Below are 17,253 nucleotides of genomic sequence, written 5' to 3' on the forward strand. Positions count from 1 at the left end.
TTCAGAGCAGACAATGCTACCTGGTGAAGCAGATATCTTGCTGGTTACAGATAGCTCTTCAGAGGAGGATTCAGAGGCAGATGGCCAGTCCTATTATCCCCCTGAGGTGTATGCTCAAACTTGGCAGGGTTATATTACTCATATCATGCATATGTTGTATTGCAATGCTTAGTTTTTACATCATATACACGATATTGAATGCCATCTCCTTAGTTGACACATCATATATGCGATTGCCCTCTGCTCACTTCCTTAGTATATAAATCATATATTTGAATTATATCATGCCATGATGTTTACATAGACAGCATGTATCTGAATTATGGCATGCCAACCCATTTTCTAAAGACATAATATAGTTATATCATCTCATCCTGTTCACATAGTCATCATATTTTGAATTATGTCATTCTATCCATGAATTATATCATGCCATCATGTTTCCATCGACGGCATGTTTGTGATTTATGGCATACCAACCACTTTAATACACACATCGTATAGTTATATCATGTCATCATGTTTATGTAGTCATCATATTTTGAAGTATGTCATTCTATCCTGTTTAGTTAGCCATCATACATGTGAAATTGTGTCGTGCTATCCTATTTAATTAGCCATCATATATGTGAAATTATGTCCTGCTATTCTATTTGGTTAGACAACATAAATGTGAATTATTTCATGCCCTGTTTTCTTCCCTACTATCCATTGCACCTGTCTATCTTACAATGTCTGTACATTCAATTACTTTTCTTGTTTATCAGCCATTTCAATTGGAGGGGGTGATGGCAGTATCTGTGGGAGTAAAAACACGGTCTTCAGAAAAGATCGTGCTACCTGTCGATGGAGATAGAACCACGGTTGTACTTGCCCAAGAACTAGCCCCACCACACATAACCCAGACTCACGCAGATTGTACCCCTACCCAGTTGGACAAAGAACCAGCTACACCCCTTCTAACCCCAACCCCAGCAGATAGTAACCCAGTTCCCGTTGACACAGCACTGTCTCCACCACAGAGCACACAAACACGAGCGGTTAGTAAGGCAACTGCAGTGCCCAAAGCACGAGGACCACCACTCCGAACCCCAAGTCAACACTTAAAGCAGAAGAAGAATTGTTCTCAGGTCAAGTTCCGTAGCTATGGTTCATACTACTTTGCTCTTGCATCACTGTATTTACTCATACCAACTAATTTGAAATTTGAAGGATGCAATTGAAACTCCAATGGCGCAACAGGTATGTTTTAAACCTGTTTCTTTAACATGTTTGCTGTTGTAACTTGCTCTATGTTGATTTCAGTTTCAATTGAATAAACAGTTAATATTCTCATGCCATGCACCTTACAAGTGTTTTTCTTGCTGTGTAGTTTCCCACACTTATATTCTGTCTAAGCTGCTTTGTCTTAAATAGATATGATTCGAACTGTATCTATCTTGATTTGGCAACATAAACTAGAATGATATAGACCATACAGTGACCATACTAGATAGATATATGTTTGTTTCATGTTGTTATCCTGTCCACCTTACTACTGAACTGGTTTACCAAAATGAGTTTCATATACTACATTGTAAACCTGTGATGTGTTTGTTTGTTTCTCTTTTAGAATGCGGATAAAATATTGGAGAAGAGTACCCCATTATGCAATGGTACAGGAAGTAATGCAGATAAGGTTCAAGATAGTGAGACATCCCTGTTGGTCTCCAAGAAAGCTGATAAAAACTATATTGAAGACACTGAGACAACCCCAAAGTCCCGTCTTCATGTAGTGTTCGAGTTACTGGCTACTACTGTTGGCACCAGCTCTTCGAACTCGCTGCCTGAATCAGTTCGGCTTCTTGAGTCTCAACTTCAAGTTGAAAGACATCGATCAGATGTTATGTGACAGGAAGCCGAAGGACTGAGGAGGTCCCTGCAGAATTCAGATGCATACTTTCTGGTGCAACAGCAAGTGCTGGAGGATTTAAGTGCCAAACAAGAGAAAGTTAATAAGCTTGCTAAGCATCTTGCCAGCATTATGGGTACCCAGGATATTGTTTCTTGAGCTCTTCTGAAGTGGTTTTAGTTCTGGACTTGTTTTGCTGCGGCGTTTATATGCTGCTTTGTTCCCTATATTTGCACTGGTGGCGAACTTTGATGCCGAGTGGATGTAATATGTGTAATAGCCGTGATAGCCTAGCGTAAGTTGCTTGCCTATTTATTTCCTTATTGTCTTGTTTATTTGTTTTCTTGTAGTCAGTGCAGTTCTTTTTCCGCGGTTTGCTAGTGGCCGCAATAACCTATTTTTTAAAACTAGGACACATTAACCATGGGCTACATATTTACTGTAGTTAACATGGGCCTCCTACGGGCCGTAGAAACAATGGGCCTTCTAAGGGCCGTAGAAACAATGGGCCTTCTACGGGGCGTAGAAACAATGGGCCTTATACGGGCCGTAGACACAATGGGCCTTCTACGGGCCGTACAATCAATGGGCCTTCTACGGGCGGTATGGTCGGTTGGCTAAACATGGGCCAATAACAGACACATTTGGCCGTAAATGGGCTAGAGTTGAAATCGTCCGTTCATGGGCCGACCATAACGGGCCGTTGTTAATCGGCCGTATTTGATGACGCTATGAAAACGGCCCAACGTATTAACGGGCCACAAACGGGCCGACTGTAACCACGGGCTGAATTTGGCCCACAAGCAGAAAATGACAGTAACGGGCCGAAAGTAAACGAATGCTGGAAATGAGCCCAAGAATAAATGGGCCCTGAGAAGGCCGAAAGATAACATGGGCTGGAAATGGCGGGAATAATGGGCCGTTAATGGGTATAAAGTGATACACTGTTCATTACGGGCCAGTTTTACCACGGGCCGTTAATGGGCCGAGGGTTACTAAGGGCCTCATATGGGCCGAAAGACGTCATGGGCCGGAAGTTAAAATGGGCTGGAATTATATTGGACGGCCCAGATGACGCTACTGGGCCTAATTCGGATAGGCCGTAAACGGGCCCTGGGTTAGCGGGCTGTAAATGGGCTATATGCGAACAGGCCGTTAACAGGCTTGTCGTGGGCCGGCCCGCCACCTTTTGACCAAGTCAAACGGGCCAGCCTTTTCACAGGAATGGGCCTCTGTTGGGTCGTGCCACGTGTCGACTATCATAGGCGCTTTGGGTCCAATGAGTGGATGACATCTGTCCCAACGGCGAGCCGACACGTGTTCCCTCCAGCCAATGATGATTTTACACGTGGAAAATCCCCATTGGTCGGGGCTATTAACGGGTAATCGGATCCAAAACCGGACCCGATAGCTTAACGGTGTTTCGTTACGGTGGATGCCACGTGTTGGTCACCCTTGACGAAAGCACTTCTGTGACGTGCGATTTATCGTCATGGAAGTGGACACTTCCGTGATGATAATTTTAGTAATGTCATGGAACACTTCTACGACATCACAGGTATGACTATCTTGATTCTGTCATAAAATTGTCATGGATGTACATGCATGACAGAAAACGTGACCTACTATGACAAACACGTATCATCACGGAAGTGTTTTTTTTGTAGTGCATACATGGATCCCATCTCAGATTTCATGGCCTCAAGCCATTTTGCGGAATCTGGGATCACCATCGCTTCTTCATAGTTTGTAGGTTCGCCTTGGTCAAGTAACATGACCTCCAGAATAGGATTACCGTACCACTCTGGTGCGGATCTTACTATGGTTGACCTACGAGGTTCGGTAGTAACTTGATCTGAAGTTTCATGATCAATATCATTAGCTTCTTCACTGATTGGTGTAGGTGTCACAGAAACCGGTTTCTGTGATGAACTACTTTCCAATAAGGGAGCAGGTACAGTTACCTCATCAAGTTCTACTTTCCTCCCACTCACAGCTTTCGAGAGAAACTCCTTCTCTAGAAAGGATCCATTCTTAGCAACAAATGTCTTGCCTTCGGATCTGTGATAGAAGGTGTACCCAACAGTTTCCTTTGGGTATCCTATGAAGACACATTTCTCCGATTTGGTTTCGAACTTATCAGGTTGAAGCTTTTTCACATAAGCATCGCAGCCCCAAACTTTAAGAAACGACAACTTTGGTTTCTTGCCAAACCACAGTTCATAAGGCGTCGTCTCAACGGATTTTGATGGTGCCCTATTTAACGTGAATGCAGCCGTCTCTAAAGCATAACCCCAAAACGATAGCGGTAAATCAGTAAGAGACATCATAGATCGCACCATATCTAGTAAAGTACGATTACGACATTCGGACACACCATTTCGCTGTGGTGTTCCGGGTGGCGTGAGTTGCGAAAATATTCTGCATTGTTTCAAATGTAGACCAAACTCGTAACTCAAATATTCTCCTCCATGATCAGATCGTAGAAACTTTATTTTCTTGTTTCGATGATTTTCCACTTCACTCTGAAATTCTTTGAACTTTTCAAATGTCTCAGACTTATGTTTCATTAAGTAGATATACCCATATCTGCTCAAATCATCTGTGAAGGTGAGAAAATAACGATACCCGCCGCGAGCCTCAATATTCATCGGACCACATACATCAGTATGTATGATCTCCAACAAATCTGTTGCTTGCTCCATTGTTCCGGAGAACGGCGTTTTAGTCATCTTGCCCATGAGGCATGGTTCGCAAGTACCAAGTGATTCCAAAAGTCCATCAGTATGGAGTTTCTTCATGCGCTTTACACCAACATGACCTACACGGCAGTGCCACAAATAAGTTGCACTATCATTATCAACTCTGCATCTTTTGGCTTCAATATTATGAATATGTGTATCACTACTATCGAGATTTAATAAAAATAGACCACTCTTCAAGGGTGCATGACCATAAAAGATATTACTCATATAAATAGAACAACCATTATTCTCTGATTTAAATGAATAACCGTCTCGCATCAAACAAGATCCTGATATAATGTTCATTCTTAACGTTGGCACCAAATAACAATTATTCAGGTCTAAAACTAATCCCGAAGGTAGATGTAGAGGTAGCGTGCCGACCGCGATCACATCGACGTTGGAACCATTTCCCACGCGCATCGTCACCTCGTCCTTAGCCAATCTTCGCTTAATCCATAATCCCTGTTTCGAGTTGCAAATATTAGCAACAGAACAAGTATCAAATACCCAGGTGCTACTGCGAGCATTAGTAAGGTACACATCAATAACATGTATATCACATATACCTTTGTTCACCTTGCCATCCTTCTTATCCGCCAAATACTTGGGGCAGTTCCGCTTCCAGTGACCAGTCTGTTTGCAGTAGAAGCACTCAGTCTCAGGCTTAGGTCAAGACTTGGGTTTCTTCTCCTGAGCAGCAACTTTTTTGCTGTTCTTCTTCAAGTTGCCCTTCTTCTTCCCTTTACCCTTTTTCTTGAAACTGGTGGTCTTGTTGACCATCAACACTTGATGCTCCTTCTTGATTTCTACCTCCGCAGCCTTTAGCATTGCGAAGAGCTCGGGAATTGTCTTATCCATCCCTTGCATATTATAGTTCATCACAAAGCTCTTGTAGCTTGGTGGCAGTGATTGAAGAATTCTGTCAATGACACTATCATCCGGAAGATTAACTCCCAGTTGAATCAAGTGATTATTATACCCAGACATTTTGAGTATGTGTTCACTGACAGAACTATTCTCCTCCATCTTGCAGCTGTAGAACTTATTGGAGACTTCATATCTCTCAATCCGGGCATTTGCTTGAAATATTAACTTCAACTCCTGGAACATCTCATATGCTCCATGACGTTCAAAACGCCGTTGAAGTCCCGGTTCTAAGCCGTAAAGCATGGCACACTGAACTATCGAGTAGTCATCGGCTTTGCTCTGCCAGACGTTCTTAATGTCGCCAGTTGCATCTGCAGCAGGCCTGGCACCCAGCGGTGCTTCCAAGACGTAATTCTTCTGTGCAGCAATGAGGATAATCCTCAAGTTACAGAGCCAGTCCGTGAAATTGCTACCATCATCTTTCAACTTTGCTTTCTCAAGGAACGCATTAAAATTCAACGGAACAACAGCACGGGCCATCTATCTACAACAACATAGACAAGCAAAATACTATCAGGTACTAAGTTCATGATAAATTAAAGTTCAATTAATCATATTACTTAAGAACTCCCACTTAGATAGACATCCCTTGAATCATCTAAGTGATCACATGATCCATCTCAACTAAACCATGTCTGATCATCACGTGGGATGGAGTAGTTTTCAATGGTGAACATCACTATGTTGATCATATCTACTATATGATTCACGCTCGACCTTTCGGTCTCAGTGTTCCGAGGCCATATCTGCATATGCTAGGCTCGTCAAGTTTAACCCGAGTATTCTGCGTGTGCAAAACTGGCTTACACCCGTTGTATTTGAACATAGAGCTTATCACACCCGATCATCACGTGGTGTCTCGGCACGACGAACTTTCGCAACGGTGCATACTCAGGGAGAACACTTATACCTTGAAATTTAGTGAGAGATCATCTTATAATGCTACCGTCAATCAAAGCAGAATAAGATGCATAAAGGATAAACATCACATGCAATCAATATAAGTGATATGATATGGCCATCATCATCTTGTGCCTTTGATCTCCATCTCCAAAGCACCGTCATGATCACCATCGTCACCGGTGCGACACCTTGATCTCCATCGTAGCATCGTTGTCGTCTCGCCAACTATTGCTTCTACGACTATCACTACTGCTTAGTGATAAAGTAAAGCAATTACAGGGCGATTGCATTGCATACAATAAAGCGACAACCATATGGCTCCTGCCAGTTGCCGATAACTCCGTTACAAAACATGACCACCTCATACAATAAAATATAGCATCATGTCTTGACCATATCACATCACAATATGCCCTGCAAAAACAAGTTAGACGTCCTCTACTTTGTTGTTGCAAGTTTTACGTGGCTGCTACGGGCTGAGCAAGAACCGTTCTTACCTACGCATCAAAACCACAACGATAGTTCGTCAAGTTAGTGTTGTTTTAACGTTCTCAAGGACCGGGCGTAGCCACACTCGGTTCAACTAAAGTTGGAGAAACTGACACCCGCCAGCCACCTGTGTGCAAAGCACGTCGGTAGAACCAGTCTCGCGTACGCGTAATGTCGGTCCGGGCCACTTCATCCAACAATACCGCCGAACCAAAGTATGACATGCTGGTAAGCAGTATGACTTGCACAACTCACTTGTGTTCTACTCGTGCATATAACATGTACGCATAAACCTGGTTTGGATGCCACTGTTGGGGAACGTAGTAATTTCAAAAAAATTCCTACGCACACGCAAGATCATGGTGATGCATAGCAACGAGAGGGGAGAGTGTCGTCCACATACCCTTGTAGACCGTTAAGCGGAAGCATTATGACAACGCGGTTGATGTAGTCATACGTCTTCACGATCGACCGATCCTCAGTACCGAACGTACGGCACCTCCGCGTTTAGCACATGTTCAGCTCGGTGACGTCCCGCGAACTCACGATCCAGTAGAGCTCGAGGGAGAGTTTCTTCAGCACGACGGCATGGTGGCGATGTTGATGAAGCTACCGTCGTAGGGCTTCGCCTAAGCACCGCTATGATATGACCGAGGTGGATTATGGTGGAGGGGGCACCGCACACGGCTGGGAGAGATCAATGATCAACTTGTGTGTTCTAGGGTGCCCCCCTACCCCGTATATAAAGGAGCAAGGGGGGAGGCCGGCCGGCCCTGTAAGGCGCGCCAGGAGGAGTCCTCCTCCTCCTAGTAGGAGTAGGACTCCCCTCTTTCCTACTCCTACTAGGAGGGGGAAAGGAAGGGGGAGAAGGAGAAGGAAAGGGGGGCGCCCCCCCCTTCCTAGTCCAATTCGGACCAGAGGGGGAGGGCGCGCGCGGCCTGCCCTGGCGGCCCCTCTCTCTCTCTCCACTAGGGCCCAACTAGGCCCATTAACCCCTGGGGGGTTCCGGTAACCCCTCCGGCACTCTGGTAAAATCCCGATTTCACCCGGATCTCTTCCGACGTCCAAATATAGGCTTCCAATATATCAATCTTTATGTCTCGACCATTTCGAGACTCCTCATCATGTCCGTGATCATATCCGGGACTTCGAACTACCTTCGGTACATCAAAACATATAAACTCATAATACCGATCGTCACAGAACTTTAAGGGGTGCGGACCCTACGGGTTCGAGAACTATGTAGACATGACCGAGACACGTCTCCGGTCAATAGCCAATAGCGGAATCTGGATGCTCATATTGGTTCCTACATATTCTACAAAGATCTTTATAGGTCAAACCGCATAACAACATACGTTGTTCCCTTTGTCATCAGTATGTTACTTGCCCGAGATTCGATCGTCGGTATCTCAATACCTAGCTCAATCTCGTTACCGACAAGTCTCTTTACTCGTTCCGTAATGCATCATCCCGCAACTAACTCATTAGTCACATTGCTTGCAAGGCTTATAATGATGTGCATTACCGAGAGGGCCCAGAGATACCTCTCCGACAATCGGAGTGACAAATTCTAATCTCGATCTATGCCAACTCAACAAGTACCATCGGAGACACCTGTAGAGCACCTTTATAATCACCCAGTTACGTTCTGACGTTTGGTAGCACACAAAGTGTTCCTCCGTAATCGGGAGTTGCATAATCTCATAGTCATAGGAACATGTATCCGTTAATCAAATGACAACTCATGTCTATGGCTAGGAAACTCAACCATCTATGATCAACGAGCTAGTCAAGTAGAGGCATACTAGTGACACTATGTTTGTCTATGTATTCACACATGTATTATGTTTCCGGTTAATACAATTCTAGCATGAATAATAAACATTTATCATGATATGAGGAAATAAATAATAACTTTATTATTGCCTCTAGGGCATATTTCCTTCAAGAGTTGCGCCCATCGCAGACGTAGCCTCATCAGAGCACTGAATGGGGGTGACTGAGCATTTGGCATAGTTAGTGTGTAAGCCAGATGCCGCCCCAAAGGTGTGCGGGATGGCCTTGACGGAGGTCAGCTCGTCCTCGTCCGGGTGGCAAAACAAGACAACGTCATCTGCGAATAGTGAAATGCTCGAGGCAATCCGCCTGGAGGTAAGCCGACGAAGAACTCCCATACTGACCGTGTGCTGCATGAGGGTGTTAAGCGCGTCAATGACCAAGACGAACAACATAGGGGAAACGGGATCGCCCTGGCGCAGCCCCTTCTTGTGGAGGACCGGTGGGCCTGGTTTCCCATTGATGAGGACTCGAGTCTTGGTTGTAGAGAGAAGAATGGAGATCCACTCACACCAACGTGGCCCAAAACCGAGGTGTTGCATGGTCTCAAGCAGGAAAGCCCAAGAGACAGAGTCGAAAGCTCTAGCAATGTCCAACTTGAGCATAGCTCGCGGGGCGCGAATCTGATGAAGGTATCGAGCTGTCTGTTGCACCAGCAGGAAGTTGTCATGAACCGAGCATCCAGCCACAAACGCGCTCTGGTTCGTGGAGACAAGCTCACCGAGCCTAGGAGCGAGACGAAGCGAAAGCACCTTAGCAAATAGCTTGGCAACGAGGTGAATAAGGCTGATCGGCCGGTAGTCGAAGAGTGTGGAGGCGTCAGCTTTTTTCGGCAGGAGAACAATTAGGGCTTCATTGAGCTTCTGGAAGCCTCGCCCATTGCCAGTGAATAGCTTATCAAAGGCCTCGCAAAAGTCGTCCTTGATGATTGGCCAACATGAGCGTAGGAACTCCGAGGAGAATCCGTCCGGGCACGACGATTTGCCCATGGGGAGCTGCTTGATGGCATTCCATAGCTCGTCCTCGAAAAAAGGTCTCTCAAGCTCGGAGCGGTTGAGGCCTATCCATGATGCCGAGATTCAGGGTGAATACTCTCTCCGTTCCAAAATAGATGACTCAACTTTTGTACTAAGTACAAAAGTTGAGTCATCTATTTTGAAACGAAGGGAGTAATATGAATTTGAGGTATTCGGATGTGAAATGTGTTTTTTGAGGAGTGACCGGTCACTGTCCGCGGACTAATCCGGGCATGTCCGCGGGCGTTTAAGGAGTCGGATTTGGCAAGTCCGGCTGTAGATGCTCTTAACATCTGGTGAACGTTGTGGAAGACTAGAAGCAAAGCGTTCGCTGAGCGACAGTACTGATATCTTGGGTCTCGTCATCTGATACGTCCATCGATGATCGGACGGTACAAGGCGCCCCCCTTCCCTTAGGCTTAGTGCTGGGCTAGGAACATAAGCGGGGACCTCGACGGCGGCGCGCAAGAGGTGCTCGAGGAAATGCCCGTGCGAGCCCGGCGCTCTCTGGAGGCAGCAGGAACATGCTCGTGACGCTCGGGTTCCGGCGTGCCGCCGTGCCCCGCCTAGCGCGCCGCGACATGTGTGGTGCGGCGGCTCGGCGCACCACAGCGTCGGGTTTGGTGGCGGTGGCCGGGGGCGGAGCGAGCTTCCACGACTACGACGCCGCCATCACGGCGTGCGTCGAGAGGCGGGCGCTCAAGCAAGGAAGGCAGGTGCACGCGCACATGGTCACGGCGAGGTACCGCCCGCCCGTGTACCTGGCCACGCGGCTGGTCATCATGTACGCGAGGTGCGGCGCGCTGGACGACGCGCGCAACGTGCTCGACGGGATGCCGGAACGGAATGTGGTGTCCTGGACGGCCATGATCTCGGGGTATTCGCAGAGCAGCCGGCACGCCGAGGCGTTGGAGCTATTCACCCGGATGCTTAGAGCTGGTAAATCATCTTGATCGTCCCGTCTTCTGACGTCTTTGTTAACCAGTTGAATAACAATGACCATGTACACAAGCGCATGCATAGGAATCTAGAGATGTCATTTGTTTTGGTGCACAATAGGCTAGATTGAAATGAAACTCGGCCCACTTTTTGTAGCATGATTTCTGGTATTCAATAGGTTTTGTTGTAGCATTATCCCTCATTTGGTATTCAAACCTTATGTTCAGCGAGTTATCTGTAGTGCTGGAGTTGGAATATTTCTTTTGATTTAACACATGGTTGAAGACCTTGATACTGCTATATGGGTGTCGTGCATACAATAGGAGCCAGTAGATCCACCTTCATTATCGGTGTTATCATTTGTCCTGCATTTGAAGCCCTTTAACAGAACTTAATCATTTTGCCACCGCAATTCTACCAACAACCTGTTATGTGCCTCTTGATTTCCACTTCAAGATGACGTCCAGAAAGAGAGCAAGCCTAATGTGTCCATGCTCGGAGGGTGTGCATGGTCATTGTTAGTCAACTGAATTGTGTACATGGTCCTCCACTTTGGGTGTTTGTTTCCATGCATGCTCAAATGTATCAAATGTGTAATCTATTATACTTTTAACTGGCAGGATGCAAGCCTAATGAATTCACTTTCGCAACTGTTCTTACATCATGTTCTGGCCCTCAAAGCATACACCAGGTCAAGCAAGTCCATTCTCTTGTTGCCAAAACAAATTTTGAGTCGCACATGTTTGTTGGGAGCTCCCTTCTTGACATGTACGCCAAGGCAGGGAATATCCAAGAAGCTCGGAGGGTGTTCGACATGCTTCCAGAAAGAGACACTGTTTCCTGTACCGCCATTATATCTGGCTATGCTCAGCTGGGCCTTGATGATGAAGCCTTGGACTTGTTCAGGCAGTTGTACAGTGCAGGGATGCAATGCAATTATGTTACTTTTACGACCCTTCTCACTTCATTATCTGGGCTGGCCTCCCTGGATTATGGCAAGCAAGTTCATGGACTAATACTTCGTAAAGAGTTACCATTTTTCGTTGTTCTACAGAATTCTTTGATTGATATGTACTCCAAGTGCGGCAAGTTGTTATACTCAAGGAGGGTATTTGATCACATGCCACAGAGATCAACCATCAGTTGGAATGCAATGCTTATGGGATATGGTAGACATGGCATAGGGCATGAAGTTGTTCAGCTCTTTAGAACTATGACTGAAGAAGTGAAGCCTGACAGCGTTACCCTGTTGGCTGTTTTATCTGGTTGTAGTCACGGTGGGCTGGTTGATGAGGGCCTTGACATATTCGATCTTATAGTAAAAGAACAAAATGCAGTTCTCAGCATTGGGCATTATGGGTGTGTTATTGATCTTCTTGGACGCTCTGGACGACTACAGAAGGCTTTAGATTTGATACAGGATATGCCATTTGAGCCGACTCCAGCAATTTGGGGTTCATTGCTTGGTGCTTGCAGAGTTCATGTTAACGTTAGTGTTGGTGAGGTTGTTGCTCAGAAACTTCTGGACATGGAGCCAGGAAATGCTGGAAACTATGTGATCCTTTCTAACATTTATGCTGCTGCTGGAATGTGGAAAGATGTTTTCAGAGTTAGGAACTTAATGCTGGAGAAGACGGTGACCAAGGAACCAGGGCAGAGCTGGATAATTCTTGACAAGGTTATCCACACCTTCCGCTCAAGTGATCGTTTCCATCCCAGGAAGAAAGATATAGATGCTAAGATAAAGGAGATATATGTTGATATTAAAGCAGCTGGCTTTGTTCCGAACCTGAGCTGTGTTCTGCATGATGTTGACGATGAGCAGAAAGAACGCATGCTTCTTGGTCACAGTGAGAAGCTGGCAGTAACTTTTGGACTGATGAACACCCCTCCAGGCTTGACTATCCGGGTTATGAAGAATCTTCGTATCTGTGTTGACTGCCATAATTTTGCGAAGTTTGTTTCAAAAATTTATGGAAGGGAGATATCTCTCAGGGATAAAAATCGATTTCATCTACTTACAGATGGAGCTTGCACTTGTGGAGACTACTGGTGAAAGAAACATTGATGTGTTACCATATAGCTTTGCTGATCAGCAGAGCTATTTTTGTCCAGGTAATACTGCTTACAGGATAAGCAATGTAATGCTGAATATGAGAGCAGTGAAAGATAAATGCTCTGTTCATTCGAGTTCAGTTATCAGAGAGATTACCAAAGATTTGCTACGAAGAGCCACAGTTGGTTCTTCTTAGCACTCCATACTTGTAAGCTTGTGGCTGCTAACAGATGTTTTTTCTTCAATTCGCTTTACTTTATTCATACATTAAAGGGAAATACTATACTTCAAAATTGTAGCGTAACTTCCTGTAGGCTGCGTACCTGAAAAAGACATCTTCTATGCTCACTGTAGACTCGACAGTGCATATTTTGTTGACAAATGAAATAATAAGTGAGCCATTTAAGCTATGTTTCACAAACAGTCGGTATTAGAAAACGAGTCAAATTGCCTTCACGGACATAGTATAGTGTATACCATAGACAGGGCAGTGAAAGCGCTGCTTTAATTACAGGATGCTCTCTTGACTGTTGTTCACTATGATGGAGATTTTTTATGTTACCATTTTGATTACAGGAAGCTTGCACCCTCTTTCTCTCAATTATCATTGATCGTTGCACCAAGGGCAATTCAGAGGTTTAGGTTGTATCATGGGTTCATATGGCAGGTCCCACAAAAAAGATGTACTAAGGTTAGTAGCTGCTACAACTGAAGCTATTATTCATGTAACTGCAAGGTTTCTATTGTTTGTCTTGGAATGAAATAATAATGCCAAGGTCCTTCAAATGTTTCTATTGTTTGTCTGGCTGACAGTGCCTTTTGTAGAAGCTTGTTTGCTTGTAGCTATAATTGATTCCTATTGTTTTCCTGATCATGGAACTACAATGCTGACAAGACCATGGTTCGCATTAGCTATTGTGGAAGCTTTTGTGCATGTAGCTATAAAAAATACCATTATTGGTTAGCTATTGTGGAAGCTTGTGTGCATGTGCCATGTAGCTTCAACTGCTTCATTACCTTATCTCATTCTCTTATCTTGAAATTAAGAAAAATCCTGAGGTTTTGAGAAGAAAGGTTCCCATATTGAGGACCCAATGGTGTTTGTTCATGAACTAGCAAGAAGCCAAATTTTGAGAAAGGCTACCATGGCTCACTAATGAGGCCAATCACCTATTACATGTTTAAGTTAATCATTTGCGTTATTACAAACATCTCCCGAAATGGTCCATTTTTAATAAGGAAAATAAACATATTCGTTGTTAACCTATTTAGCTGGACTTCGGAGAAACATGAAGATAGCACATTTACATGCACAAACCATTGGAGAACTCCAGCTGGTACTGTGATCCAGCTATTCATTATGTTTCCAGATGGTTTGTGTGCAGACATAATTTCAGGCTATCTTCAGTTGCTGCTCACTGTAGATTCGACAGTGAAATATTTAGTTGACAAATGAGATAAAAAAGTTAGCCATTTAAGCTGTGTTTCACAAACAGTCGGCATTAGAAAAGTGAATCAAATTGCCTTCATGGACATAGAACAGTGTATAGCATAGACAGGGCAGTGAAAGCTGTATGTGGCCAAGATATAAATCTCACAGCTAAAACATCACTTCCCTCCAGAATTTCCACACCTTTTGTGCGAACAAACCGTGCTTTGACTGTTGTGCACTATGATGGAGATTTTTTACGTTACCATTTTGATTACAGGAAGCTTGCACTCTCTCTCAATTATCATTGGTCATTGCGCCAAGGGCAATTCAGAGTTTTAGGTTGTGTCATGGGCTCATATGGCAGGTCCCACCAAAAAGACGTACTAAGGTTAGTAGCCGCTACAACTGAAGCTATTATTCATGCAACTGCACGGTTTCTATTGCTTGTCTCGTAATGAAATAATAATGCCAAAGTCCTTCAAATTATCTGGGCTGACAGTGTCTATTGTAGAAACTTGTTTGCTTGTAGCTATAATTGATTCCTGATGTTTGTCTGATCATGGAACTACAATGCTGACAAGACCATGGTTGGCATTAGCCATTGTGGAAGCTTTTGTACATGTAGCTATAAACAATATCATGATTGATTAGCTATTGTGGGAGCTTTTGTGCATGTAGCTACAACTGCATCCTTAACTTATCTCAGTCTCTTATCTCCAAATTAAGAGAAGTCCTGACGTTTAAAAAAGTTCCCATATTGAGGAACTAATACAGTAGCAGCGACTGATTCTTGGTGTTTGTTCGTGAACTAGCAAGAAGCCAAATTTTGAGAAAGGCTACCATGGCTGGCATCCAGCCATCACGGTACCTGTTGCACATGTACTACCTTGCCATGAATAGCAGAAGCGTGTAAGAGATGGGCTGGTTAGTTGCATCCCTGCAGGACTGTAAAGTTCAGCAGGGCAAACAGACAAGATCTTGAAGATAATCTGGGACTACCTTTACTTTGAGGAACTATTTTGGGATTTGGTTTTATCCGGAGAGTTTGAGGCACTGTGAGAAACTTCATTTTAGCGTTTCTGTAGGTTACCCGCTACTTATAGTAATACTGGATACAAATTACTTTATAATGTACATTCCATTTAACAATTTAACATTGTGACAGCAATGCCATATACAATTATCATGTTATGCATTCTATCACGCGCACGCCATTACTCCATTAGAGGCAACCCTAAATGGGTAATTAACAAGTGGATTGGGCAGGCCATACTCAGGCGGAACAGTGAGGCATCACCATTGGCCACGGGCAGGGAGAGAAGGCGGGTCAACAGCGGAGTTTCAGGAGGGCATTGATTCCCTGCGGTTAGGAGGCAGGGAGGACGGAGAAGGGCTGGGGCACGCCGAGCAGCTCCTGAGGAGAAATGGAGGCCTATCACTGTTTTGTTTTGACATTATATACTGTAATAAACTTGAAGCTCTGCCCATCATACTATGCAGACTGCAGTGTGTTCTCTTGCACTGTCTGAAGTACAAAATAAAAAAGGGCAACTAGAGGTTTTACTTCTCTTCAACAAGGAGGCCGGCCTGTGGTTGGGCCTCGGCGCGTTTCCTCATTCATTCTTTGACCGCTAGAGGTAATTACTTCACACGCATGCTAAAAGAAAATACAGCAATTCCTTCACACCTCACCTTTGGTTACAGGAAGCTTGCGCTCTCTCAATTATCACTGGTCGTTGCGCCAAGGGCACTTCAGAGTTTTAGGTTGCATCATGGTCTCATATGGCAGGTCCCACAAAAAAAGACGTACTAAGGTTAGTAGCTGCTACAACTGAAGCTATTATTCATGCAACTGCATGGTTTCTATTGTTTGCCTTGTAATGAAACAATAATGCCCAAGGTCATTCGAATTATCTGGGCTAATAGTGTCTATTGTAGAAACTTGTTTGCTTGTAGCTATAATTGATTCCTATTGTTTGTCTGATCACGGAACTACAATCTTGACAAGACCATTGTTGGCATTAGCTATTGTGGAAGCTTTTGTTCTTGTAGCAATAAAAAATATCATAATTGATTAGCTATTGTGGAACCTTTTGTGCATATAGCTTCAACTGCTTCCTTACCTTATCTCAGTCCCCTTGGAATTAAGAAAAATCCTGAGGTTTTGAAAAAAGGTTCCCATATTGAGGACCTAATACACTAGCAGGGACTGATTCTTGGTGTTTGTTCATGAACTAGCAAGAAGCCAAATTTTGAGATAGGCTAACATGGCTGGCATTCAGCCATCATGGTACCTGTTGCACATGTACTACCTTGCCATGAATAGCAAAAGAGTGCAAAGAGATGGGCTCGTTGGTTGCATCCCTGCAAGACTGTAAAGTTCAGCTGGGCAAACAGACAAAATCTTGAAGACAACCTGGGACTACCTTTACTTTGAGGAACTATTTCAGGATTTGGTATTATCCGGAGAGTTTGAGGCACTGTTAAAAACTTCATTTTTGCGGTCCATTATGTTACCCGGTACTTATAGTAATACTGCATACAAATAACTTTATAATGTACATTCCGTTTAACAATTTAACTATGGGACAGCAATGCCATATACAATTATCATGTTATGCATTCTATCACACGCAAGCCATTTACTCCATTAGACGAAACCGTAGATGGGTAACTAAAAAGTGGATTGGGCAGGCCATACTCAGGCGGAACAGCGAGGCATCACCATCGGCCACGGGCAGGGAGGGAAGGGGGCAGGTCAACAGCGGAGTTTGAGGAGGGCGTTGATTAGGAGGCGGAGAGGAAGGAGGAGGGCTGGGGCACGCCGAGCAGGCCCTGAGGAGAACATGATTATCGTTGAACTGAAACCAGGACAACAATTATGGAACGGAGGGAGTAGTATTTTGTTTTGACATGATATTGTAATAAACTTGTTGCTTTGTGCATCATAGAATGCAGATTGCAGATTCTTTTCTTCCACTGTCTAAAGTTGCATACAAAACAAAAGGAGGGCA

General features: G+C 44.4%; 1 protein-coding gene across 4 annotated transcripts; it reads left to right on the top strand.

Annotated features, from left to right (window-relative positions):
• Positions 1-10,189: 10,189 nt before the first annotated feature.
• On the top strand, positions 10,190-17,213 carry LOC123493354 (putative pentatricopeptide repeat-containing protein At3g13770, mitochondrial). Of its 4 annotated transcripts, none has more exons than XR_005762099.3 (7): positions 10,190-10,751; positions 11,372-13,015; positions 13,384-13,498; positions 14,517-14,627; positions 15,506-15,876; positions 15,944-16,053; positions 16,934-17,213. XR_005762099.3 is itself a non-coding variant. In XM_020321898.4 (2 exons), the coding sequence occupies exons 1-2, from the start codon at positions 10,337-10,339 to the stop codon at positions 12,805-12,807; spliced, it is 1,851 nt and encodes a 616-aa protein (XP_020177487.1). In that variant the 5' UTR covers positions 10,190-10,336; the 3' UTR covers positions 12,808-13,085. The 4 variants fall into 4 exon arrangements, 1 of the variants encoding a protein (XP_020177487.1); XR_005762100.3 differs by having other exon boundaries at positions 10,210-10,751; positions 11,372-12,866; XR_012189489.1 differs by lacking the exons at positions 15,944-16,053; positions 16,934-17,213 and having other exon boundaries at positions 15,494-15,625.
• Positions 17,214-17,253: the final 40 nt, after the last annotated feature.

This window comes from Aegilops tauschii, chromosome 7 (assembly GCF_002575655.3).
Source record: "Aegilops tauschii subsp. strangulata cultivar AL8/78 chromosome 7, Aet v6.0, whole genome shotgun sequence".
NCBI classification, from domain to species: domain Eukaryota; kingdom Viridiplantae; phylum Streptophyta; class Magnoliopsida; order Poales; family Poaceae; genus Aegilops; species Aegilops tauschii.

Excerpts from the sequence above, each read along its gene's own strand:
- LOC123493354 (XM_020321898.4), top strand. The coding sequence starts at position 10,337 with ATGCTCGTGACGCTCGGGTTCCGGCGTGCCGCCGTGCCCCGCCTAGCG. Across the intron at positions 10,752-11,371 it reads CACCCGGATGCTTAGAGCTG|GATGCAAGCCTAATGAATTC; the intron begins GTAAATCATCTT and ends TTTAACTGGCAG.